The 25,519-nt window shown below is 44.7% G+C and overlaps 1 protein-coding gene across 4 annotated transcripts in view; it reads right to left on the bottom strand.

Moving 5' to 3' along the window:
- LOC140186150 (gelsolin-like) overlaps positions 1 to 25,519 on the bottom strand; it is a 98,218-nt gene that overhangs the window by 59,820 nt on the left and 12,879 nt on the right. For all 4 annotated transcript variants that reach the window (XM_072240070.1, XM_072240071.1, XM_072240068.1 and 1 more), the window contains exons 2-3: positions 10,711 to 10,913; positions 1,675 to 1,829 (exon numbers count right to left, since the gene is read on the bottom strand). In XM_072240070.1, coding sequence (XP_072096171.1) covers positions 1,675 to 1,829; positions 10,711 to 10,903 — 348 coding nt within the window. In that variant the 5' untranslated portion in view covers positions 10,904 to 10,913. The remainder of the gene's footprint in view (positions 1 to 1,674; positions 1,830 to 10,710; positions 10,914 to 25,519) is intronic.

Raw genomic sequence — 25,519 nt, 5'->3', positions numbered from 1 at the left:
CTCCCACACTGATCATTCAGCGCCTGCCAGCATCATGGAAATGGGATTTCTAGAGATTAGCTTTTTTTTGTCACAAGCACGTCGAAAATACAGTGAAATATGTAATTTGCATCAAAACAAATCAGCGAGGATCACGTTGAGCAGTCTTCGTGTTGCTATGCTTCCAGCGTCAGTGTAGCATCCCCACACCCACGAACCCGAAGCCGTACGTCTTTGGAAAGTGGGAGGAGTCCAGAGCACCCAGAGGAAACCCACATGGTCAGAGAGAATGTACAGCTCCTTATAGACAGTGGCAAGAATTGGCTGCAACATCATCTGGCATGGGAGGGGAGGGGTTACTGCACAGGATCGAAGCAAGCTGCAGAGTTGTAGACTTAATCAGCTCCATCATGACACCAGCCTCCATAGCATCCAGGAAGGACGGCATCCATCATTCAGGACTCCCACCACCCAGGGCATGCCCTCTTCTCATTGCTATCATCAGGGAGGAGACACAGGAGCCTAAAGGCACACACTCAATGATTCAGGAACAGCTTCCTCCCCTCTGCCCTCCAATTTCCAAATGGACAATGAACCCATGAACACTACCTCACTACTTTCTGTATTTCTATTTTTTTGCACTACTTATTTGTAGGCATCTGTTAGTCTCGTGAGACCATGGATTTGCACCATGGAAGGTTTCCAGGGCACAGGACTGGGCAAGGTTGTATGGAAGACCGGCAGTTGCCCATGCTGCAAGTCTCCCCTCTCCACGCCACCGATGTTGTCCAAGGGAAGGGCACTAGGGCCGATACAGCTTGGCACCGGTGTCGTCGCAGAGCAATGTGTGGTTAACTGCCTTGCTTAAGGACACAACACGTTGCCTTGGCTGAGGCTCGAACTAGCGACCTTCAGATCACTAGACCAACACCTTAACCACCTGGCCACGCGCCAACACAACTACTTAGTTAATTTAACTACTAAATATATACTTACTGTAATTCACAGGTTTTTTTTTCTCCATCATGTATTGCGTTGTACTGCTACCACAAAGTTAACAAATTTCACAACATATGTCAGAGATACTAAATCTGATTCGGATTCCTGATCTTACAGCTGGCACTGCTAAGCACCGCTCTAACCTGGGCTCCCCTACTGGTCAGCATGTATGTGTTGGGCCAAACGGCCTGCTTTTGTGCTAGACAACTACATCTTCAGAAAACAGCTGGAAAACCTCATCCAACATTTACGGTTGTGAAGTTTAGTAATGCTTGGCATTGCGCCACCCTCCACCCGCCCCCCCCGAATCATTTATATCAATTCCATCAGCATGCCCATGTCTTGCTGTTGAAAAACGTAAAAAGTTCATCAACTTGAACAAGCAACAAAATATCACGGGAAGATTTGTCTTTCAGCAGTTGGCATTGGAAGGTATTCACGGGATCCAAGTGTAGCTCATCGGTAGGGTTTAAGGCAAGGGAGCTTTCCCATAATAATCAAGCTTAGGGGGCCCTCCAGAACAGCTCTAACATGACTGCCATTGTACCTGGGATCCAATCTCTCCTAATCGCATCCTGCCAGCAGACTCTACCATTGGCACAAGGAAATACAGTGACACAACAAAAACAAAAGCAGGCGCTGTACTTGTTTTATTGGTTAATGTCCAATCAAGTTATGCTCACTGAAAATCCTCACCTTGTATTTGATGCCAGACTTGAAGTTGCCCAAGAAGATGTTGGACTCATGGCCCTGCACTTCTCTGTACTGGACAGGCTTCCCCTCAAGGTAGTCATCCAACTGAACCGCGAAGATGGCAGCCGCTCCCTTCTCATCTTGGGAACACGAATCTCCTGCTCAGATAAAGATTTTCCACACACAGAGGAAAACACACAAGCAATTAGGACTGAGATCACCCGTTCTTTTTCTGTGAAGTAAATAACTTATTTTAAATTCTGCTGAAGCAACCGTTCAAGATATTAACAAACTTGCAAGTAGGAAAAGCAACTCACAAAAAGGCAGATCAGCATCTACTTAGGAAGTTTGGCTCATTACTGAATCAACAAACTTCGACAGTCATAAACAAAAGAAATTCTGCAGATGTTGGAAATCCAAAGCAACAAACAAAATGCTGGAAGAACTCAGCAGGCCAGGCAGCATCCAAGGGAATGAAGAGACAACATTGCAGGCTGAGATCCTTCTTCAGGACTGGAAAGGAAGGGGGAAGACACCAGAATAAAAAGGTGTGGAGGGGAGGAATGAGGATAGCTGGAAGGTGATAGGTAAAGCCAGGTGGGTGCGAAAGGTAAAGGAATCTGACAGCAGAGGACCACAGGAGAAAGGGAAGGAGGAGGGGACCCAGGGGAAGGTGATAGGCAGGTGAGAAGGGGCCAGAGTGGGGAATAGAAGAAGGGGGAGATGGAGGGAAAAGGCATGTTCTACTGAAAGGAGAGATCAATATTCAGGCTATGAGGTTGGAGACTACCCATACTGACTATAAGGTGTTGCTCCTCCACTCTGAGGGCGGCCTCATTGTAGCACAAGAGGAGGCAATGGATCCACATGTCAGAACAAGAATAGGAATTAAAATGTTTGACCGCCGGGGAGTCCCACTTTTGATGGATAGAGCAGAGGTGCTCAACGAAGCCATCTCACCAATGTACAGGAGGCCGTATCAGGAGCGCCGGATATAAAAGATGACCCCAGCAGATTTGCAGGTGAAATGTTGCCTCACCTGGAAGGACTGCTTAGGGCCCTGAATGGAGGTGAGGGAGGAGTGTAGCACTTCGGTTGCCTGCGGGGATAAGTACCAGGAGGGAGATTAGCAGGGAGGGATACAAGGACAAGGGAACTACAGAGGGAGCAAGGGAAGGCAGAGAGTGGGGTGAGGGAGGCAAAGGTGTGTTTGGTGGTAGGACCCCTCTGGAAATGGCAGAAGTTGTAGAGAACGATGTGTTGGGTGTGGAGGCTCATGGGGTAGTAGCCAAGGACAAGAGGAGCGGTATCTCTGTTAAGGCAGCGGGAAGATGGGGTGAGCGCAGATGTTTGGGAAATAGAGGAAATGCAGGCGAGGGTCAACATCACTGGTGGAGGAAGGGAAACACCGTTCTTTGAAGAAAGAGAATTCCTCTGATACCCTGGGAAGGAAAACCTCACCCTGGGAACAGGTGCAGCAGAGATGAAAGAACTAAGAAAAGGGAATAGCATTTTTACAGGAGACGGGGTGGGAAGAGGTTTAGTTAAGATAGCCGTGGGAATTGGTAGGTTTGTAAATGATGTCGGTGAACAGTTTCACTCCAGAGACAGCGACAGAGATCGAGAGAGGGGAGGCAGGTGTCAGAAGTAGACAACTGAATTTAAGGGCAGGGTGGAAGATGGAGGCAAAGTTGATGAAATTGACGAGCTCTGCATGGAAGCATGAAGCAGTCGTCACGGTAGCACAGGAAGAATTGGGGAGCCTTACCAAGGAAGACTTGGAACATGGGCTGTTCGACATAGCTCACAAAAAGTCTAGCTAGGGCCCATGGCTACCCTGAGTCTGGAGAAAGTGGGAGGAGCTGAAGGAGAAATTTGGACCAGTTGAGGGTGAGGACCAGTTCTGCCAGGTGGAGGAGTATTGCATGCTGGAGGGAAACTAGTTGGTTCTTTTATCAAGAAAGTAGCGGAGAGCTTTAAGACATTCTTGGTGGGAGATAAAAGTGGAAATAAACTGGACATCCATAGCAAAAATGAAGTGGTCGGGGCTAGGGAGTGGAAAGTTAGTGTGGAGATCAAGAGCACGAGAAGTGTAGCAGACTTAAGTGGCATGTAGAAGGATAGAATGGAGTCAAGATATAAGAGCACAAGTTCAGTGGGGCAGGAGCAAGCAGGGACAATGGACCTACCCAGACAGTCAGTTTTGTGGATTTTGGATGGGAGGTAGAAGCGAGCAGTGTGGAGTAAGGGAACAATGAGTTTGGTGGCAGAGGATGAGAGTTCTCCAGAGTTGATGAGGTCGGTGATGACGTCAGAGACAGTTTTCTGATGGTCTGGAGTAGGGTCCTCTTCAAATGGTAGGTAAGAGTGATAATGCAGAGAGTTTGAAGTTAATAACTCATCAGGGGTGATTGATAAGTTCATGGCCTAAGGTAGAAGGAAATGAGTTATTAACTTCAAACTTTCTGCATAATCACTCAATGTGTTGAAATGCATGTGCATGTAACGAGAGCTGTATAACTCATCTCCTTCTACCTTAGGCCACTAACTTATCAATCACCCCTGCTGTGGACACTTTTTGGAGGTCCAAGATCCATATGCTCCACGACCGCTGGACTAAGTGTGCAAATGTAGGAGGGGACTATGTTGAAAAATAAATGTGCTGGTTTTCTAAACTCCTCCTACCTTAGGCCATGAACTTATCAATCACCCCTTGTATAGTTCAGTAACGCCCTGGGAAAGCATTCACTGCTAATGTAATGGCTTCCCTGTAGCTGCAGTGTTTGGGTTATGACTAGAGATAACGGGCTTTGCAATGTGTGCTAACAAATGAGGGGAGGTATTTTTCTTTCTTATGTGCCCGAGAGAAGGGATTTCAGGTCTTTTGTCCAAGAGAAGACAGAGAGAGAAGATACCAGAACAGGGAAGTCATAGACTTCAGGACTGACCAGACTTGGAATGGGGCCGGGAGTCCACAACACCTGGGGGAAATTGATGGAGAACAAACAGATGGGAAAACAGTGAGCTCCAATGTGCGCATTAGACTGTTACATTAAAATGGGCCCTTTTTGTTTTCTTTATTAACCCTATAGTCAAATTACAAATTATAAAGCTCAATCGTTTAATTGCATATTGTGGACTGTCTGGTATGTCATGGTACTGATTTGTAACAGGGGAACACATCGTGCAGCATCCACTCAAATGAGATTTCTCAAGTTTGGCCGGGCCAGAGGCTGTCTTCTCCAGACTAACAGCACTGGCCGATCCGGACAGTTCCAGTTCTTTGTGTATATAGTACAGTACAATAGACAAATTATAAATTAAGTATTAGATTTTGTATATATAATACACAAACACACAGTGCCTATAAAAAAGTATTTGTCCTCCCTTGGAAGTTTCCGTGTCTTATTATTTTACAACATTGAATCACAGTGGATTTAATTTGGCTTTTTTGACATTGATCAACAGAAAAAGGCTCTTTTGTGTCAAAGTGAAAACAGATCTCTACCAAGTAATCTAAATTAATTACAAAAATAAAACACACAAAATAATTGATTGCACAAGTATTCTCCCCCTTCAAGTCAGTATTTAGTAGATGCACTTTTGGCAACAACTACAACCTTGAGTCCATGTGGATAGGTCTCTATCAGCTTTGCACATCTGGACACTGCAATTTTTCCCCATTCTTCTTTACAAAACTGTTCAAGATTTGTTAGATTGCACGGGGATTATGAGTGAACAGCCCTTCTCAAGTCCAGCCTCAAATTCTCAATTGAATTGAGGTCTGGACTCTGACTTATTAACATTGTCAATGTTAATGACATATTAACATTGTTGTTTTTAAGCCATTCCTGTGCAGCTTTGGTTTTATGCTTGGAGTTATTGTCTTGCTGGAAAACAAATTTTCTCACAAATTGCAGTTTTCTTGCAGACTGCATCAGGTTTTCCTCCAGGAATTTCCTGTATTTTGCTGCATTCATTTTACCCTCTACCTTCACAAGACTTCCAGGGCCTGCTGCAGTGAAACATCCCCACAGCATGATGCAGCCATCACCATGCTTCACGGTAGCAGACATCCCACCTCTCCCAGAAGTTCCGGGAGTCTCCCGCATATTAATAGTGGCTCCCTGATGCCCGCAAATTATATACAATGTCCCGGAAATCAATTTTTTTTGAGAGCGAGCAAGCGAGAGAGTTCGAGAACTAGAGAGGGCAAGTGAGAGCATGACAGTGAGCGAGAGCCCGCACTAGAGAGAGCGCAAGAGAGAACGCAAGACAGCGAGCACGAGATAGAGACAGAGAGACAGAGAACGGACGCGATGGGAGAGTGTTCCAAAAAAAAATATAAAACGTACGTCACCCCAGACTACACTAAAGTGTACCCCTGCCTAATAGGGGTCAAAAATAATGACAGTGTTGCTCGCTGCACTGTTTGCAACAGTGACTTTTCTATTGCCCATGGTGGGTTAAGACTGTGTAAAAGACATGTTGAGGTGAGTTTAACAGGTGTCATTCGTTCATTAGCATAGCTAACGTTATTTAAACTAGCTGGCTAGCTGCTAAGGAGCTACTCTATTGCAGACATCCCACCTCTCCCGGAAGTTCCGCGAGTCTCCTGCAAATTGATGGTGCTACCTCCCTGAAATGAGTTTTTGCAGGGTGGGATGTCTGTGGTAGGGATGGTGTGTTTTTGGTGATGTGCGGTGTTTGACTTACGTCAAACATGGCATTTAGTCTGAAGGGCAAAAAGCTCAATTTTGGTTGCTTCAGACCATAGAACCTCCTTTCACCTGACTTCAGAGTCTCCCACAAGCCTTCCGGCAAACCCTAGCCGAGAATTCATGGGAGTTTTTCTTTCCTCCAACAGTGGCTTTCTCTTTTCCACTCCTCCCATAAAGCTGTGACTGGTGACGCACATGAACAACAGCTGGATGCACAGTCTCTCCTAGCCACTGAAGCTTGTAACTCCTCCAGAGTCATCACAGGTCTCTTGGTGGCCTCCCTCAATAGTCCCTTTCTTCCATGGTCACTCAGTTTTTGAGGACAACCTGCTCTAGGCAGATTTATAGCTGTGTGATATTTTTTCCATTTCTTAACGATTGACTTAACTATGCTCCGAGGGATATTCAGTAACTTGGAAATTTTCTTGTATCCATCTCCCGACTTATGCTTTTCAATAACCTTTTTGCAGAGTTGCTTGGCGTGTTCTTTTGTCTTCATGGTGTGGTTTTTGCCAGGACATTGACTCACCAGCAGTTGGATCTTCCAGATACAGGTGTATTTTTACTACAATCAATTGAAACACCTTGACTGCACACAGGCGATCTCCATTTAATGAATTAAGTGACTTCAAAAACCAATTGGCTGCACCAGTGATGATTTGGTGAGTCATATATACTTTTGCAATCAATTGTTTCGTGTTTTATATTTGTAATTAATTTAGATCACTTTGTAGAGATCTGTTTTCACTTTGACAGGAAGGAGTCTCTTTCTGTTGATCAGTGTCAAGAAAAAGCCAAATTAAATCTACTGTGTTCAATGTTGTAAAATAATAAAACATGAAAACTTCAAAGGGGAGTGGGGGTGAATACTTTTTATAGGCACTGTATATATGTGTGTATAAAATTCTCTCTCCTGAGTTGGGGGATCTCAAAATAAGAGCAGTGCTACAGACAGACTGTAACATCCAAACAGCAACTGTCTGACTCCCCTTCTCGATGTGGTAGGAGTGATATCTCTGTCTCTCCTATGTTAGCAAGAGTGAGAGCCTGAGGGATGTCAAACCATTGGGATGAACAGTAGTTTTTGACGGACTGTAGACCAGGACCTTTACTGCTGCCTGTTGGGGACTTTACTGTTGCTTGTATTGTGGGTGGTGGGAGAGCTGGTGCTTTCTGCTAGAATAAGTGGGAGGAGGGGGATGGGGGAGGGTTGATGATGCTTGCATGTGGGTGGGGGCTTTGGAGTTCTTACATTTTTTTCTGTCATTCATTCTTTGGGAATTTTCTTCTGTTTTGAGGACGTCTACAGAGAGCAAGAATTTCAGGTTGTACTTTGTATATATATTAAATAGAACCATTGAATACATAAATTTATATACAAATTAAATTAACTAAGAAGCACAAATAAAGAGCAATAACAGTGAGGCAATGCTCATGGGTTGGTCCGTTGTCTGTTCAGAAATCTGATGGCAAAGGAAAAGAAACTGCTTCTGAGATATTGAGTGCGTGTCTTCAGGCTCACGTACCTCTGCCCTGATGGTAGCAATGAGAAGAGGGCGTGTCCTGGGTGAGGAGGGTCCTTAATGAAGGGAAAAAAAAGGTTGTCAAACTAAGAGAGGGCAGCTGCCGCTGTCACTGGAGGTGGGCGGGAAGGTGTCAGAAAGCTTCCTGGTCAATCTAGTTTGTCCAAGGTACAGTTGAACCCTCCAAGGGGACCACAGCCTTGTCATGGTTTGGAGGCTGGCTTGCCTCAATGACCCAAAGAGCTATGCTAGCTGGAGTCAGGGAGGGCTTTAAGCTTCGCCTCTTGGCAGGGTCACCCACGTCAAACAGGTCAAAGGGTAGAGGACAGACAAAGAGTGATCTACCGGTCCTCCGGGTTTGGAGTTTGGCTCAGGGATATCTACCCTGACTGGTAAACAATATTGCTACAGAAACAGCAATGAAGATCCTTCTACATCTGAGTGTGACGGTATTCCTGGGTCTCCACCCGTGACTTGTGTGACTGACAGCAGTGAAAACTGACACTAAGAAAGCGCTGAACACCACCAGAGACGAAGGACCTTCATTACTGCCCTAAACGCCAGCGGCGTAACAGGCAGTCCGGGTATGGTTGAATACAAGGTGCTTGGGAATACCGGGGGCAAATAGGTGCACAGGCATTGCATTCATTGCCATAGCAACATGTCAATAATCTCCATGTGACAATGCTTAATCGTTGCTAAACTACCACTTACACAGAAGTCAGTCGCCACACCCAATCCGAAAGGGCAACATCCAGTAAATATACACTCCCTGGTGTTTGATGTTTAGATTAGATTAGATTCAACTTTATTGTCATTGTGCCGAGTACAGATTCAAAGCCAATGAAATGCATTTAGCATCTGACCAGAAATGCAAACAATAGTGTTATTTACAAAATAACTGCGAATAAAAAAAGTGCTACAGCACACAAACATAGAAGTACTGAGACAGTACAATACAGATGCAATACTGCTAGCGCTGTGATGAGAGGTTCAGCAGTGTCACCGCCTCAGGGAAGAAGCTCTTCCTGTGTCTGCTGGTGTGGGAGCAGAGGCTCCTGTAGCACCTACCGGAAGGGAGGAGAGTAAAAAGTCTGTGGTTAGGGTGAGATGCATCCCTGATAATGCTTTTCGCCCTGCCCAGGCAGCGTTTATGGTAGATATTCTCAATGGTGGGCAATTGGGTGCCGATAATCCACTGGGCAGTTTTCACCACACACTGGAGTGCTTTGCGGTCCAACACAGGACAATTGCTATACCACACTAAGATGCAGTTGGTGAGTATGCTCTCAATGGTACAGCAGTAAAAGTCTGTCAGTATCCTGGGACAGAGGTGAGCTTTCTTCATGCTCCGCAGGAAATAAAGGCACTGGAGTTGTTCAGGGACCAGGTGAGATCCTCGGAAATGTGAACACCAAGGAATTTGAAGCTTGATACACGCTCCACTAGAGTTCTGTTGATATAGATGAGGACGTGAGTGTGATACCTGGCATGCCTGAAGTCCACAATGATCTCCTTGGTCTTCTGGGTGTTAAGGGCCAGATTGCTGTCGGCACACCACACAGCCAGGTGCTGGACCTCGTCCCTGTAGACAGTCTTGTCATCCCCTCTGATCAGACCAACCACTGTGGTGTCGTCTGCGAACTTGACTACGGAGTTAGAACCATGTACAGGAACGTAGTCAAAGTTGAAAAGGGAGTACAGAAGAGGGCTCAGCACACAGCCTTGAGGCACGCCGGTGTTAAGAGTGAGAGTGGAGGAGGAAAAGTTGTCTAACTTAAGTGATTGGAGTCTGTTAGTCAGAAAGTCCAAGGTCCAATTGCAGAGGGATACGCTGATACCAAGCTGGCAAAGTTTGGTGATCAGCTTGGAGGGGATAACAGCATTGAATGCCAAACTAAAGACAATGGACAGCATGCTAATGTAAGAGGTGGGGCTGTACCGGTGGGTCAGGGCAGAGTGAAGTGCCGTAGAGATGGCGTCCTCTGTTGACCTGTTTAGGATTGGTCAGGAGAAAACACGGTGAGTATTTCGCACTGATTCTAAGAATCTCCAGGCAAGGTACACGTGAGGAAGCTAAGAGGCAGGTGGTCGGTGATGCCAACACCAGCTTAATGTAGGATTGGTCAAGTGAGGATGTTCCCCTCAAAGAGTGCATTCAGAATTGACTAGAGTTTAGGGCACTCGTGTCAAACAACAGGACTATGACAGGATCAGAAAAGGCCGTAGGGGGTTGTAAATTCAGCCAGCTCTCCATGGGCACTAGCCTCCCCTCCATCACAGCGACATTCAAAAGGCAATGCCTCAAAAAGGCAGCATCCATCATGACGGACCTCCACCGCCCTGGGCATGCCCTCTTCTCATCAAGGAGGTACAGGAGCTAGAAGACACACTATGTTTTAGGAATAGCTTCTTCCCTCTGCCATCAGATTTCTGAATGAACCATGAACCCATGGGCACTACCTCGTTTTTTACATTACTTTTTAATGACTTCTTATTGTAACATAGCATTTTTATGTATTTCATTGTACTGCTGCCGCAAAACAACAAACTTCATGACTTATGTCAGTGATAATAAACCTGATTTTGAATTGGGATTCAAAAAGTCTCTGAACGAGTTATGTTTCCGGCCCAATGTTTACAACAGTCCTCCAGGCACGTCTCCAAGATTCCACCCTCAGGCTTTCAGATTAAACAGCCGATGGCACAGTCCCGAAGGGAGGAATGGCAGCTACAATACAAAGAGTAACACAGAACTGTAAATCAGCCACGGTTCTGTGGAGAGCTCAACTCACCCAGCCAGAAGTGCAGATCGTACTGAAAGTTGCCAGCCCGCTGTTGAGTCGTGCGCATCACGAGGTAGGCATCTCCCGTGAAGAAGTCGCCATAGAGGTTTTTGGGGACAGCCACAAGATCCAGCTTCTCCACTCTCCAGATCTGCAGCCCCGGCTCCTTCCCAGCCTTCTCAAATTCAGGATGGTAAACCATTGTGGAAAGCCTGAAAAAAAAAGTTGTTTAGAAGTACGTTCACTCGGTGGTCACTTTATTAGGTACAGGAGTGGAACCCGGTGTTGTCTTCTGCTGCTGTGGCCCATCCATGTCAAGGTTCAACGTGTTGTGTGTTTGTCTGCACACCACTGTTGTAATGAGTGGTTATTTGAGTTACTGTCACCTTCCTGTCAGCTTGAACCAGTCTGGCCATTCTCCCCTGACCTCTCTCATTAACAAGACATTGTCACCCACACAACCGTCACTCACTGGATGGTTTGTGTTTTCCACATGATTCTCTCTAAACAGCAGGAGATCAGCAGTTTCTGAGATACTCAAACCACCCCATCTGGCACCAACAATCATTCCATGGTCAAAGTCACATTCCCTCCCCATTCTGATACTTGACCTGACCATGTCTGCATGCTTTGATACATTGAGCTGCTGCCACATGATTGGCTGATAAGATATTTGCATTAATGAGCAGCTGTATTGCAGCCACCGTGTATATATTCTTTTACTCCCATTTGGGTTAAGATAATCAGAATATTAGTCAATTCCTTAACCCACCACATCAACAGGGGTAAAATTAGCTGCTCAAAAGTTATTACAGGCTGGTTCTCCCTGTGTCCGATTCCAGAGGTTAATGATTGATGTCTGCTCCCTAACAACTTCAGCCTGTGTGATTATGACAATGCAAGGGTTAAATTTCAAATGTAATCAAATGCAAACAAAGACACAATTAGCACTCAGCAGAGCCATGAGTTTTGCAATGAGGACATGAAACATGCTGAGGAGATACCATCTGCCCGCCACACCTTCATCCAGCAACTACAGGCTCAACGTTGCAACCTGCACAAAACCACACTGCATGAAAGGTTTTAATTGGATTTAGAGATACAGCACGATAACAGGTACTTGCTGCCCAACTAGCCCAAGCCACCCAATCACACCCATGTGACCAACTAACACGTACATCTTTGGAATGCAGGAGGAAACCACATATGGTCACAGGGAGAATATACAAACTCCCTACAGCCGGTGTTGGAATTGGACTCCCAACTCCGATACCCTGACTGTAATAGTATCGCACTAACTGCTAGGCTACCGCAGCACCCACTGTATGGAACTGTCCTATACTCTGACTGATTAAAACGAAACCCCTGAGCAGCAGTGAGTGCACTCCGAGCACTGGCACTGTAACACAGTCCGCTAACAAAGCTGGAACGACCATTTTGATTTTGCTCCAGATTTCAGAACGCCATGGAGGGCAGCTCAGGACTTGGCTTCTGGTGAGTTGACAGTGCGCTTCGGCTCTTGGTGGGGGTCACCCGTGCTAAACAGGTCAAGGCGGGTAGAGGCCAGACTCAGAGTGGTCCACCGGTCCTCCAGGTTTGGAGGTTCAGCTCAGGGCTAACAACCCTGACTGGGAAAACAAAAAAATGGTTATGGAAACAGCAATGAAGAATCCTTCTATACAGAGATGGAGAGTTTTCATCGCTGTCCTAACGCCAGGAGGCAAAACGGGCAGTACAAGTTGATAGTGAAAACAAGCAGAGACAGTTTTTTTTAAGTAATTTAAATCTAAAATGTACACAAAGGATGCCTCCCATTCCATCATATCCTCTGGACAGATCAGAGTGCTACAATCTTTGTGACAAGATATTGATATCAAATGTGATTCCAATGCAACAGGGAGTGACCATCGCCACCCAACAGAGGGTGGCCATCATGCCCATCAAGTGGCACACTAGCACAGCAGCCAATGCATCACTTTACAGCATCAAATGCAAGATCTGGGTTCAATCCCACCACCGTCTATACGGAGTTTGTACGTTCTCCTCGCGGCCACATCCGGGTACTCCTATTTCCTCCCACATTGCAGAGATTTAAGCATCAGGACCAGTGAGTTGTGGGCATGCTACATTGGCACTCCCATGCCTGGCAGCATAACCATCGCTAACTCGATTTGACGCAAACGATGCATTTCACCGTATGAATCGCTGTACGTGACCAATAAAACCAATAAACTTAATCAGGGGGGAGGTACAGGAGCCTGAAGACCCTCACAGTCCATGCATACTAATCGTTACTCACCTTTTATACCATTTCATGTAGTTTCTAGTAATGTGCGTCTTGCACTGCAGGGCTGTCACAAAACAATACACTTCACCATGTATGTCAGTGATACTAAAGCTGATTCTGATGAGAAGGATTGCTCTTATTCGGTAATCTCATTTTCTGTAGCAGGGTAGTACTCTCCTCTACCCAGTTTGACAATTGTGTGCATTTATTAAATAACCACACTTGAGGGAGGTGAACAGAAAAGAAAGGACCACGGCCCTTTCTGACCCTCTTCCTTCAATGTGGCTGCAGAGATTTGCACCTGCATCTCATTGGCCGGTGCAGAGATACAAGGCAGGATCAGATACGGGCTGAGGGCAGACTAAAACTAAAGCTTACATCTCAACTCCTGCTACTGCACACTGTTCAAGGTCACTGACAGAGGCACACAGACACACCATAACAAATCCCCTGAAAATCAGCTACTTACAGCGACACAATACGTTGCAAACACTAGATAACAAATGATAAACAAGTTCAGAATCAAGTTCATCACTAACAAAAGTCAAGAAATCCATAACACATAGGAGTAGAATTAGGCCATTCAGCCCATCGAGTCTGCTCCGCCATTCCATCATGGCTGATCCCAGATCCCACTCAACTCCATACACCTGTCTCCTTACCATATCCTTTGATGCCCTGACCAATCAGGAACCTATTTTAATTTTCCATACATTGATTGGTACTCCCATACTGTTAGGGGTCTAGATGGTTTAGAGTTTGTAAAATGTGTTCAGGAAAGTTTTCTAAATCAATATACAGAGGGACCAACTAGAGGGGATGCAATATTGGATCTCCTGTTAGGAAACGAATTAGGGCAAGTGACGGAAGTCTGTGTAGGGGAGCACTTTGGTTCCAGTGATCATAACACCATTAGTTTCAATTTGATCATGGACAAGGATAGATCTGGTCCTAGGGTTGAGGTTCTGAACTGGAAGAAGGCCAAATTTGAAGAAATGAGAAAAGATCTAATAAGCGTGGATTGGGACAGGTTGTTCTCTGGCAAAGATGTGATTGGTAGGTGGGAAGCCTTCAAAGGGGAAATTTTGAGAGTGCAGAGTTTGTATGTTCCTGTCAGGATTAAAGGCAAATTGAATAGGAATAAGGAACCTTGGTTCTCAAGGGATATTGCAACTCTGATAAAGAAGAAGAGGGAGTTGTATGAAATGTATAGGAAACAGGGGGTAAATCAGGTGCTTGAGGAGTATAAGAAGTGCAAGAAAATACTTAAGAAAGAAATCAAGAGGGCTAAAAGACATGAGGTTGCCTTGGCAGTCAAAGTGAAGGATAATCCAAAGAGCTTTTACAAGTATATTAAGAGCAAAAGGATTGTAAGGGATAAAATTGGTCCTCTTGAAGATCAGAGTGGTCGGCTTTGTGCGGAACCAAAGGAAATGGGGGAGATCTTAAATAGGTTTTTTGCGTCTGTATTTACTAAGGAAGCTGGCATGAAATCTATGGAATTGAGGGAATCAAGTAGTGAGACCATGGAAACTGTACAGATTGAAAAGGAGGATGTGCTTGCTGTCTTGAGGAAAATTAAAGTGGATAAATCCCCGGGACCTGACGGAGTGTTCCCCTGGACCTTGAAGGAGACTAGTGTTGAAATTGCGGGGGCCCTGGCAGAAATATTTAAAGTGTCGCTGTCTACGGGTGAAGTGCCGGAGGATTGGAGAGTGGCTCATGTTATTCCGTTGTTTAAAAAAGGATCGAAAAGTAATCCGGGAAATTATAGGCCGGTGAGTTTAACGTCAGTAGTAGGTAAGTTATTGGAGGGAGTACTAAGAGACAGAATCTACAAGCATTTGGATAGACAGGGGCTTATTAGGGAGAGTCAACATGGCCTTGTGCGTGGTAGGTCATGTTTGACCAATCTGTTGGAGTTTTTCGAGGAGGTTACCAGGAAAGTGGATGAAGGGAAGGCAGTGGATATTGTCTACATGGACTTCAGTAAGGCCTTTGACAAGGTCCCGCATGGGAAGTTAGTTAGGAAAATTCAGTCGCTAGGTATACATGGAGAGGTGGTAAATTGGATTAGACATTGGCTCGATGGAAGAAGCCAGAGAGTGGTGGTAGAGAATTGCTTCTCTGAGTGGAGGCCTGTGACTAGTGGTGTGCCACAGGGATCAGTGCTGGGTCCATTGTTATTTGTCATCTATATCAATGATCTGGATGATAATGTGGTAAATTGGATCAGCAAGTTTGCTGATGATACAAAGATTGGAGGTGTAGTAGACAGTGAGGAAGGTTTTCAGAGCCTGCAGAGGGACTTGGACCAGCTGGAAAAATGGGCTGAAAAATGGCAGATGGAGTTTAATACAGACAAGTGTGAGGTACTGCACGTTGGAAGGACAAACCAACGTAGAACATACAGGGTTAATGGTAAGGCACTGAGGAGTGCAGTGGAACAGAGGGATCTGGGAATACAGGTACAAACTTCCCTAAAAGTGTCGTCACAGGTAGATAGGGTCATAAAGAGAGCTTTTAGTACATTGGCCTTTATTAATCGAAGTACTGAGTATAAGAGCTGGAATGTTATGATGAGGTTGTATAAGGCATTGGTGAGGCCGAATCTGGAGTAGTGTGTTCAGTTTTGGTCACCAAATTACAGGAAGGATATAAATAAGGTTGAAAGAGTGCAGAAAAGGTTTACAAGGATGTTGCCGGGACTTGAGAAACTCAGTTACAGAGAAAGGTTGAATAGGTTAGGACTTTATTCCCTGGAGCGTAGAAGAATGGGGGGGGATTTGATAGAGGTATATAAAATTATGATGGGTATAGATAGAGTGAATGCAAGCAGGCTTTTTCCACTGAGGCAAGGAGAGAAAAAAACCAGAGGACATGGGTTAAGGGTGAGGGGGGGGAAAGTTTAAAGGGAACATTAGGGGCGGCTTCTTCACACAGAGTGGTGGGAGTATGGAATGAGCTGCCAGACGAGGTGGTAAATGCGGGTTCTTTTTTAACATTTAAGAATAAATTGGACAGATACATGGATGGGAGGTGTATGGAGGGATATGGTCCGTGTGCAGGTCAGTGGGACTAGGCAGAAAATGGTTCGGCACAGCCAAGAAGGGCCAAAGGGCCTGTTTCTGTGCTGTAGTTTCTATGGTATGGTATGGTTCTATCAACCTCCACTTTAAATATACCCACAGATTTCACCTCCTGAGGAAGTAGAGGCACCATCATGCTTTCTTCACAATTATATTTACATGATGGGTCCAGGACCCCTCATTCTTCTGAACTCCAATGAAAACAGGCCTACAGCCATTGAATGCTCCTCATATGTCAGCCTCTTCATCCCCAGGATCATTCCTGTGAACCTCCTCTGGACCCTCTCCAATGCCAGCACATCCTTCCTCAGACAAGGGGCCCAAAACCGCTCACAATTCTCCAAATGCAGTCTGACCAATGCCTTATAAAATCTCAGCTTTACAAGGCAATTACAATTTCATTACAGGGAGGTATGGAGGCAGGTAATAAGACTTTCCCCACAGACACTTAAAGACCAATCCTAGGGGATCTTGATTACGCCCTCAAGATGCTGCTATGCAAGTTATTTAACGGAACTGAGGGCCATCTCAATGCATTTTGGATCTGCAGATGCCCCTTACTCCAGGCTTTCCCTTCAGATGGTCATGATCTTTGACACCCTTCCAGATACAGGGTGCAATCCCCAAGACAACTAAAATAATTGCATTTGTCCCCCCTTACCCTTTTCCAATTAATTTGTGCCAAATGCCCATTAGCGTTTTGTCCAATGCTCAACTACTTGTAAGTTGTAACTTTCAAACCAATTGTTATCAACATCCCAATCGCTTTTTGAAGACAGTACAGTATCTTAGGATGCAGATATGATCACGAAAAGCGTCACCCATCAGGAATTTGGCCTGAGCTTCTTGCAACTTGTGTTATTTCCAAATATGTTGAAGTCTTCTTGTACAAGCCAGTTACACAGCACCAAAATTGTTCATTTGGCTCAACAGATCCTCACTGACCAGTGGTCGTCTATCCATACTATTCCCAAATTCCTGTACATGTCCTGCAATCTTCCCTGCCCAGAGAATCAAGTGCTGGTCTGGACACTTCACCACTGTCAGTGACTCTGCTCTCACCTCTCTCAAGCTGTATATCCCAAGTAGTCACTAATCCGGGTGCTTTGTACTTTTGCTACCAAGGGTACAAACTCATTTTCAAATCCTTTTCTTACATTATTATTTGGACCCCTTAACTAATGATGTGCTGGCACTGGACAGAGTTCAGGAGTCCACAAGAATGAACGGGTTAATTACGAACAGCATTTGATAGCTTTGGGCCTGTACTCACCAGTGTTTCGAAAATATGAGGGGGGAATCTCATTGAAACCGACCGAATATTGATAGGGTTAAAGAGAGTGGACATGCGGAGGATGTTTCTGATAGCGTTAGCGTCTGGGACCAGAGGGTACAGCTTCAGAATACAAGCACGTCCCTTTAGAGCAGAGATGAGGAGGAATTTCTTTAACCTGAGAGTGGTGAATCTGTGGAATTCATTGCCACAGAAGGGAGTGGAGGTCAATTCACTGAGCATATTTAAAGTGGAGGTTGACAGCTCTTTATTAGTGAAGATGTAAAAGGTTATGGGGAGAAGGCAGGAAAATTGGGTTGATGGAATGGCAGAGCAGACTCGATGGGCTGAATGGCCTAACTCTGCTGCTATGTTTTATGATCATTTCATTCAATAAAACATCACGTCCTGCCTTAATAATTAGCACCATCTTGAGGAAGCAGAGGTCAATAGAGTCACACAAATTAACAGCTTTTGATGCTGCCCAAGCTGAGATTCTCCTGCATTTGCTGGTTTTATTTCAGATTTCCAGCATGTGCAGCTTCACTTTCATCTCCACTTCTGGAAACTGCATCACGGTTCCAGGCAAAGGATTTAAAGACAGGAAGGGAGGGTGCATCTTAAAACCACACAGAAATGGACTTAAAAATCTCAGCGGTCACCATGGACAAGAACCAAAGTGAAATCCTTGAAAGGCAAAGTGGAGGCAGGTCCAAAGAGCAGCCAAGATTTAGTCACAGAACACAACAGCACAGAAACAGGCCTATCAGCCCATCTAGTCTTCTTCTAACCGAGCTACAGCCACACCACGCTGTGTGGTCGACACCGAGGTTTACCACCTTTGCTTGGCAGTGTTGCTCTTGAGGACAGAAGGGTTATTCTGTTGTCCTGGATTAACAGGAGCATCAGAAATAGAAAGCAGCACCCTGCAAAGTCCTACCAAGGACTACCTGCCGGCAGGGTAACGTAGCGGATAGCTTAAAGCTATCACAGTGCCAGCAAGTAGAGTTCAATTCCGCCGCTGTCTACAAGGAGTTTGTACATTCAGCCCCGTGACCACATGGGCTCCTTTCACGTGCTCCAGTTCCTTGCTGCGTTCCGAAGGCGTGCAGGTTACTAGGTAACGTGGTCACATGGGTGTTATTGGGCTGCGTAGGCCTATTGAAACAGAAGGGCCCTGTTACCATATGCATCTCTAAAGTTAAAAATTAAATAAATACTGTAATACCAGAGAGATTTTAACCAATCATATGCATCAAATTCTTTGTTACAGCTTGGACAGGTATCTCTCAACGTATAAACCAAATAGCCAGACAGATTTCACTGTTAAGGAAATCGACGTTTCTCCCACCTGAGCTCAAATTAAGGACCAGCCTATCACAATGACTCAGCTCAACAATTAAGGGCTGAAAAATGTATTCTTTATTTTAGAAAGAAAGCAGCCACTTCATTTCTAGAATTTTGGATAAGCACATGGATTGGAGGGGTAAGGAGGGCGATGGTCTGGGTGGGACTAGACCCACCACACTGGCCAGGTAGTGCAAATTAGATGGGCTGAAGGGCCTGTTTCTGGCACTGTAGTACTCTGTGACTATTAGCAGAACTCCATCTGTCCTTCAAGGCAGACTGGGAATATTCTTCTGAATATTACACATGGACTTTAAAGTAATCAAAGCAGTACAGTACTCCACTTCCATCTCCCACTTGGAAAACACTTCCCAATCAACAGCCAATCCTGCATTTGGCCTCAAGTCTGCCTGCAACTCAATGCACATTGGTAATTTCAGATGCCCAAGGATAAGGCAGCTAGCAGTCTCACTTACGCCCACGGTCCTGGCAGTAGATGGACTAATCTTTTGAGCTAATTTTGGAAAGGTATTGGGGAAAGTTTTTTTTATACACAGTCAGCTGTTCACTTGCCTGTGGGTATTGTGGAGCACAAAAGAAGCTCTCCAGGCAAAGGGGAGACAATGGGAAAGTCTCACTCCTCACAGAGGAATGAATCACAACAACGAGACAGCTGCTCCAAGCTCGACGTTCCTTCCTCACTCAACTTGCTTGTCAGACAACTGCACTGCTGACTTATGTCTTGAGGGCTCATGTGATGTGGGAGAAGCGAACAAAGAGAAAAAAAATCCCAAATTGGTCTCTCTTTTGGAAGCTGGAACTCAATTTTGGTTCTGATAGTTGTTTGCATTATTGGTGTCCCCCTCCATGCATATTGGGAGTTGGTCTTTTATTTTTTTCTTTAATTGGGGTCTTTCAGGTTTCTTGCTTTGTGGCTACCTAGGAGCAAACAAATCTCAAAGTTGTATAATTTATGTATTATTTGATAATAAATGTATTTTGAATCTTTTTAAACCCATGATCAGCCTGCACTAAACAGACGTGGTTATACATTTCCGTATCAGAGGACGTTCAGATCAAGGTGGGAGAGTGGTGGTCTGGAAATCAAAGGCTTTGGGTTTCGTAGCAACAAACTTGAAGAGAGAATCAATACAAGTGTATTACAAACAAGAGAAAGTCTGCAGATACTGGAAATCCAATGGAACACACACAAAATGCTGGAGGAATGCAGCAGGCCTTCTTCCTCCTCTCCCTACCCCTTACTCTGACTTCCCTCCTTCCTTTCCAGTCTCAAAGGGTCCTCAGCCCAAAACGTCGACTGCTTACTCTTTTCCACAGGTGCTCCTCCAGCATCTGTGTGTGTGGCCAAGTGTGTTAATTTGGCTTTGAGCATTGATGTTTGGTCAGAATAATGCAGAATTAAAATGCAATTGGCCAAGGCATGTTAATGTAGAGGTTAATGTTCATTTTTTGCTTAAAACTGCTCAGTACAGATACAGGTTCATAAATTGTACATTCCCGTTTCAAAACAGCCAGACCCTGTGCACTATGGTTTTTAGAAGCCACAGTGTTCACTGGCTTCTCTCAGACCGTGTTTCAAACTAGTGGCCCCTTGTTAACTTGCAATATTGTGTTCAGTTCTGGTCGCCTCATTATGGGAAGGATGTGGAAGCTTTAGAAAGGGTGCAGAGGTGACTTACCAGGACGCTGCCTGGATTAGAAGGTAAGTTTTACGAGGATAGGTTGAGTGAGATAGGCATCTTCTCTTTGCAGCAAAGGAGAATGAGAGGTGACTTGATAGAGGGTGTACAAGATGGTAAGAGGCACGGATCATGGGGATAACCACAGACTTTTTTCCAGGGCAGAAATGGCTAATACAAGGGAACATAATTAAAAGGTAATTGGAAGAAAGTATAGTGGGAGTGGGGGGAATGTCAAAGGCAAGTTCTTTATAGAGAGTGGCAGATAAACAGAACACATTGCCAGGGGTGGTAGTAGAGGCAGGAACATTAGGGACATTTGAGAAACTCTTAGATAGGCACATGCATGATAGAAAAAATGGATTATATAGGAGGGAAGGGTTAAATTGATCTTTTGAGTAGGTTAAATGGTCAGTACAAAATCGTGAGCCAAAGGGCCTGCACTGTGCTGTAATGTTCTACATTCTATGTTCGATGTCAGATAAGTCTTCCCCAAAGCATTTGCAAGGTTTACTTTGTTCCTACATTTAAACCTTTTTTAGTGCATATCTAACTCCAAACAGAAGTCATTTCAAGGCAACAGATGAACACAGGGAAAACTCTAAAATGCAGAAATAAAAATCATACAAGGGTACAAGGTTAAACAGTCTTCTGCTTAAAACTGCATTTACTTCAGAAAGGTCCCACACAGTGCGAGGCAGCTAGCAGTCTCTGCTTAAACCTGTAGTTGTCAAAAAAAGTGCGCGTGCGCGAGCACACACACACACACAATTTGTTCATGTGAGTCGAAGTTTCCCCCCCACACCACCAAATCAAAATCACAAGAAATTCAGCAGATGCTGGAAATCCAAAGCAACACACACAAAATGCTGAAGGAACTCAGCAGGCCAGGCAACATAAATGAAAATGAATGAACAGTCAACGTTTCAGGCTTAGATGCTTCATCCAATTAAATCGTTCGCCCTTTCACTGTTCCACTCAAACACTCCATCTACAGAGAGCAATTGAATTCACTATTGAGTGCCCCGCTTTAAATACAATTTTTTTAACAAATGTAACCATATTGTCCATCTAGCTAATAAAACCCTTTTCATAATTTTAAGACCCACCCTCCTTTTTATAGTGGAGAGATAAAATATAACCTTTGCCTTACACAGGAAGAGTGGCTCTCTTTCATGTGTTGTATGCCAAGGGTGTTTACTCATCAGGCAAGACCTCAGCTGTCGATCTGGAGTAAAACCTGCTCCTGGAACCAGTTGTGGCGGAATATCTTCGAGCAGCTTTGTCTTAGACTCAAACAACACCTGAAGAGAGGAGGTCAGATTGCCTCACCCTGTGGTAAACGTGCACCATCAGGGGAAAATAAGGGCAGTTTACATAAAATTCACCAGCGAATGCTCAAGTTCTCTGAGAAACCAGTAAACCATCACAACTAATTATCAGAGTACGTACATGTTGCCATCCATTTCCTTGCAGACATTTACAGGAAAAGAAAAGCAATAGAATTTATGGGGAAAAAAAACTATACATAAACAAGACTGAAAAAACAGCCAATGTGCAAATAATGAATAAAAATAAATAAGTAGTAGAGTTGTAGTGTCCTTGAAGGCCAGTCTGTAAGTTGCGGTGTCAGTTCAGCGTTGATGTGCGTGAATCTGTCCATGCTGGACGCACGCAGGGGCCCTAGGTCACACACTCAGCATCTTAAGGACAGGTTTTTCCCCTCCACCATCAGATTTCCGAACAGACAATGAACCCATGAACACTACCTCACTATTTTCACAATTTGTACACTTCTTATTGTAACCTATAGGGTATTTCAAGTATTGCGCTGTATTCTGTCATGTGGCAGTGACAATAAACCTGATTTAGATTCCGATCAAGTAAACAGCCCCAATTCCCAGATTACTGTGCACCGTCCCGGCAAATCCCAACAACAGGAAGATACTTACACAAATCCAACATGCCAGATGCCTCTGCTGTCTTAGAAGTTTGCACAGATTCAGCAAGTCTTCTAAAACTTTGCCAGACTTCTATAAATGCACAGTGGAGAGTACCCTGACTGGCTGGACCAAAGGTTGGTATAGAACACCAATGCCCTTGCATGGAAAAGCGCAGTCCATCACAGGCAAAGTGCTTCCCACCATTGAGCACATCGACAAGGAGCTCCGCAACAAGAAAGCAGCATCCACCATCAAGGAGCCCCACCATCCAGGCCACGTCCTCTTCTCATTGCCGCTATCCGGAAGGAGATAGAGGCGCATCCGATCCCACACCACCAGGTTCAGGAACAGTTATTACCCCTCAACCATCAGCGTGAGTCAGTGTGGATAACTTCACTCACCTCAATGTGCTGAACTGATTCCACAACCTATAGAATGGCATTCAAGGACTCTTCAACTCATATTCCCAGTATGATCTAACCATCTATAATTTACTTTTGCACATTGTTTGGTTGTCAGTCTCTGTGCGTAGTTTCCCCCCCCCCCAGCCCCCGTTGATTCTATTGCATTTCCTTGTTCTACTGTGAATGCCTGCAAGAAATTGAATCTCAAAGTTGTACATGGTGACGTATACGTACTTTGACAATAAATTTACTTTGAACGCAGCTGGGAATACGGGAGGTACAGCGCACGTTGGGCAGAGCGCCACTGTTTGTCAGTGAGAATTCTCCCACGTAATACCATCCGCACAGCAGAGCGAAGGGAAGCCAGTGAGGTGTTCTTCCACCCCCCCCCCCACCTCCCACAACATCCCCAGCAAGGCCAAGGGAAACGAGTCCCTGGTTTCAAGGGCCTACATGGAGCACAAGTGAGCAGGCCAGGACCGGGTCACTTGCTCAACCAACTATGGCATTTATCAGTGGCAGTAATTCTCAGTATTTCTAATACCAGAAGGCATGCATTGAAGGTGAGAGGGGGTAGGTTCAAGGGGGAAGTGAGGGGCAAGTTTTTTTTTTTTACTCAGAGTGATGGATGCCTGGCATGGTGGTAGAGGCAAATACATCAGAGGCTTTTAAGAGACATTGGATAGGCCCATGGATGTAAGGAAGATAGAGGGATTATGGACATGGTGTAGGTAGAAGGGATTAGTGTTTGGGTGTTCTTGATTTGTTTTTTAGCTGCTTCGGCACAACACTGTGGGCCAAATGACCTGTTCCTGTGCTGTACTCTTCTATGTTCTATGTTATATCTGCTCTGAGGCCCTGCAGCAATATAATGTGCTGAACATGCATTTGGTAACAGCAGTGCACAGACAGCCGTGGAGGTCAAGTCCCTGGGTGTATCTAAAGCGGAGGTTGACAGGTTCTTGATTAGTAAAGGTATCAAAGGTCAGGAGAATTGGGGTTGAGAGGGAAAATATAAATGGCAGAGCGGACTGGATTGGGGCAAATCCCCAATTCTGCTCCTATGCCTTATCAGACAGACCAACAGAACTGGTGTCAACGCAGGGAGGAGGGAATTGGCATACCGCTAAAGGGCAAGAAGCTAGAGGAATATAGAGATTCTGTGACAAAAATAAATATCATCTGATGTGTAGTGTGCACCAGGTCCGACCTGGCTAATCAATTGCAAACAGCTCTTGGGGACATTTCAAGTTGGCAAAGTCAGAATGGAAGGGTCACCTGTGGATACACACTGGCAGAGTTTTCTTTTGAGTTAAACTATGTTTCAGAAGTCGAGCTGGGAAGCAACACAAGAGGCCTCTGCTGCTCAGAGACCAATAAATGTTGCCTCAGGAGGCTTTAAAACCCCAACCTCCTCTGTATAAATAACCACAGGCACCACGCAAGCCTCCACAAACAAAAAGGTGAAGAGCAACATCAGCCTTGAACCTACTGAAGGCGAATCCCTCGAGCCACAGCAAAGATTTTAAACACACAAAGCCCGGAAAGGATTTGTGTCCCTCAAACATTGAAATGGTTGCATCGCCCCAGGGAGGCACCCATGTAGCAACATGGCTATGGTTTTGAAAAAAGTTAACACAACTGAATGTGAAGTTCTGCATTTCGGTGGATTTTTTTTATTATAATGAAGTTTAATTTGGAAAAAAAACTGCATTGCTTAAAAGAGGAAACATGAATGGAATTGGTGCTTTGTATAACAACGTATTGGTTTGTTCATGTATTTAATACTTCAATAATATTTGAGTAATCTTGTATATATATTGGTTGATTAAGCATTTTTAATTACAGATTATCTGTAAAAAATACATTAATTGCATGTGCCATCACGCTATCACCTAATGAGTTTGCGCCTTGCTTAAAGTAAACTCAAAGTTATTCATGAACTCCCATGTTTTTCGTTGAATTAACTTAACATTTTGAAGTTACAAAACACAGTGCAGAGAAAGATGAACTTGCAATTAATTTCTATATTTATGGATAAAGTGTATTTTTGAAATAAAAATCTTCAGTACTTAGCTCAAAAACATTTCAGAATCTATGGGGCATAATACCATGATTGCATTGGCAGATTTGTAATACAGAGGCTTGAACAAGTACTCAGGAAAAAAAGTATTCAAGTTTAAATGCAGCTAACCCAACCAAAAAGCACACAATGAACAAAGTGGCGTCTGCAAAACAGGGTAGGAACTGAAACAACATTCCATCAGAAGTCTTTGGTAAAGGTCCTTCAGGGAAGGAAGTGAGGTACCTATCTCTCCTCAATCTGCCCTACGATCACTCCCAGCAGCTGATTGGAATAGCCCAGCAACTATCTCTCTACTGACCAAAACTGCCCAAGACACCAAGGCAGCAATCACTCCTCCAGGGCAGGGAGGCAGTGGCATAAATGCTAATTAAGACAAGATAAATATTAGCTTTATTTGCCTCATGTACATTGAAATATATTGTTTGCATTAACAACCACAATCTGAAGATGTGCTGAGGGCAGCCTATGTGAAACCATGCATCCATTGCAAACATAGCATGCCCACAACTGACTAACTCTAACACGCATGCCTTTGGAATGTGGGAGGAAACCAGGGCACTTGGAGGAAACCAATGTGGTCATGGGGAAAATGTACAAACTCCCTACACACAGCAGTGGGAATTGAATCCTGATCTTACAAATGGCACTGTAAAGGGTTACGACAGGCACTACGTTACCATGCCCAGCCA

The sequence above is a fragment of the Mobula birostris genome, chromosome 22 (genome assembly GCF_030028105.1).
Source record: "Mobula birostris isolate sMobBir1 chromosome 22, sMobBir1.hap1, whole genome shotgun sequence".
Lineage (NCBI taxonomy): Eukaryota > Metazoa > Chordata > Chondrichthyes > Myliobatiformes > Myliobatidae > Mobula > Mobula birostris.
The sequence above is the reverse complement of the archived record's forward strand: the minus strand, read 5'-3'. Positions and strand labels throughout refer to the sequence as shown.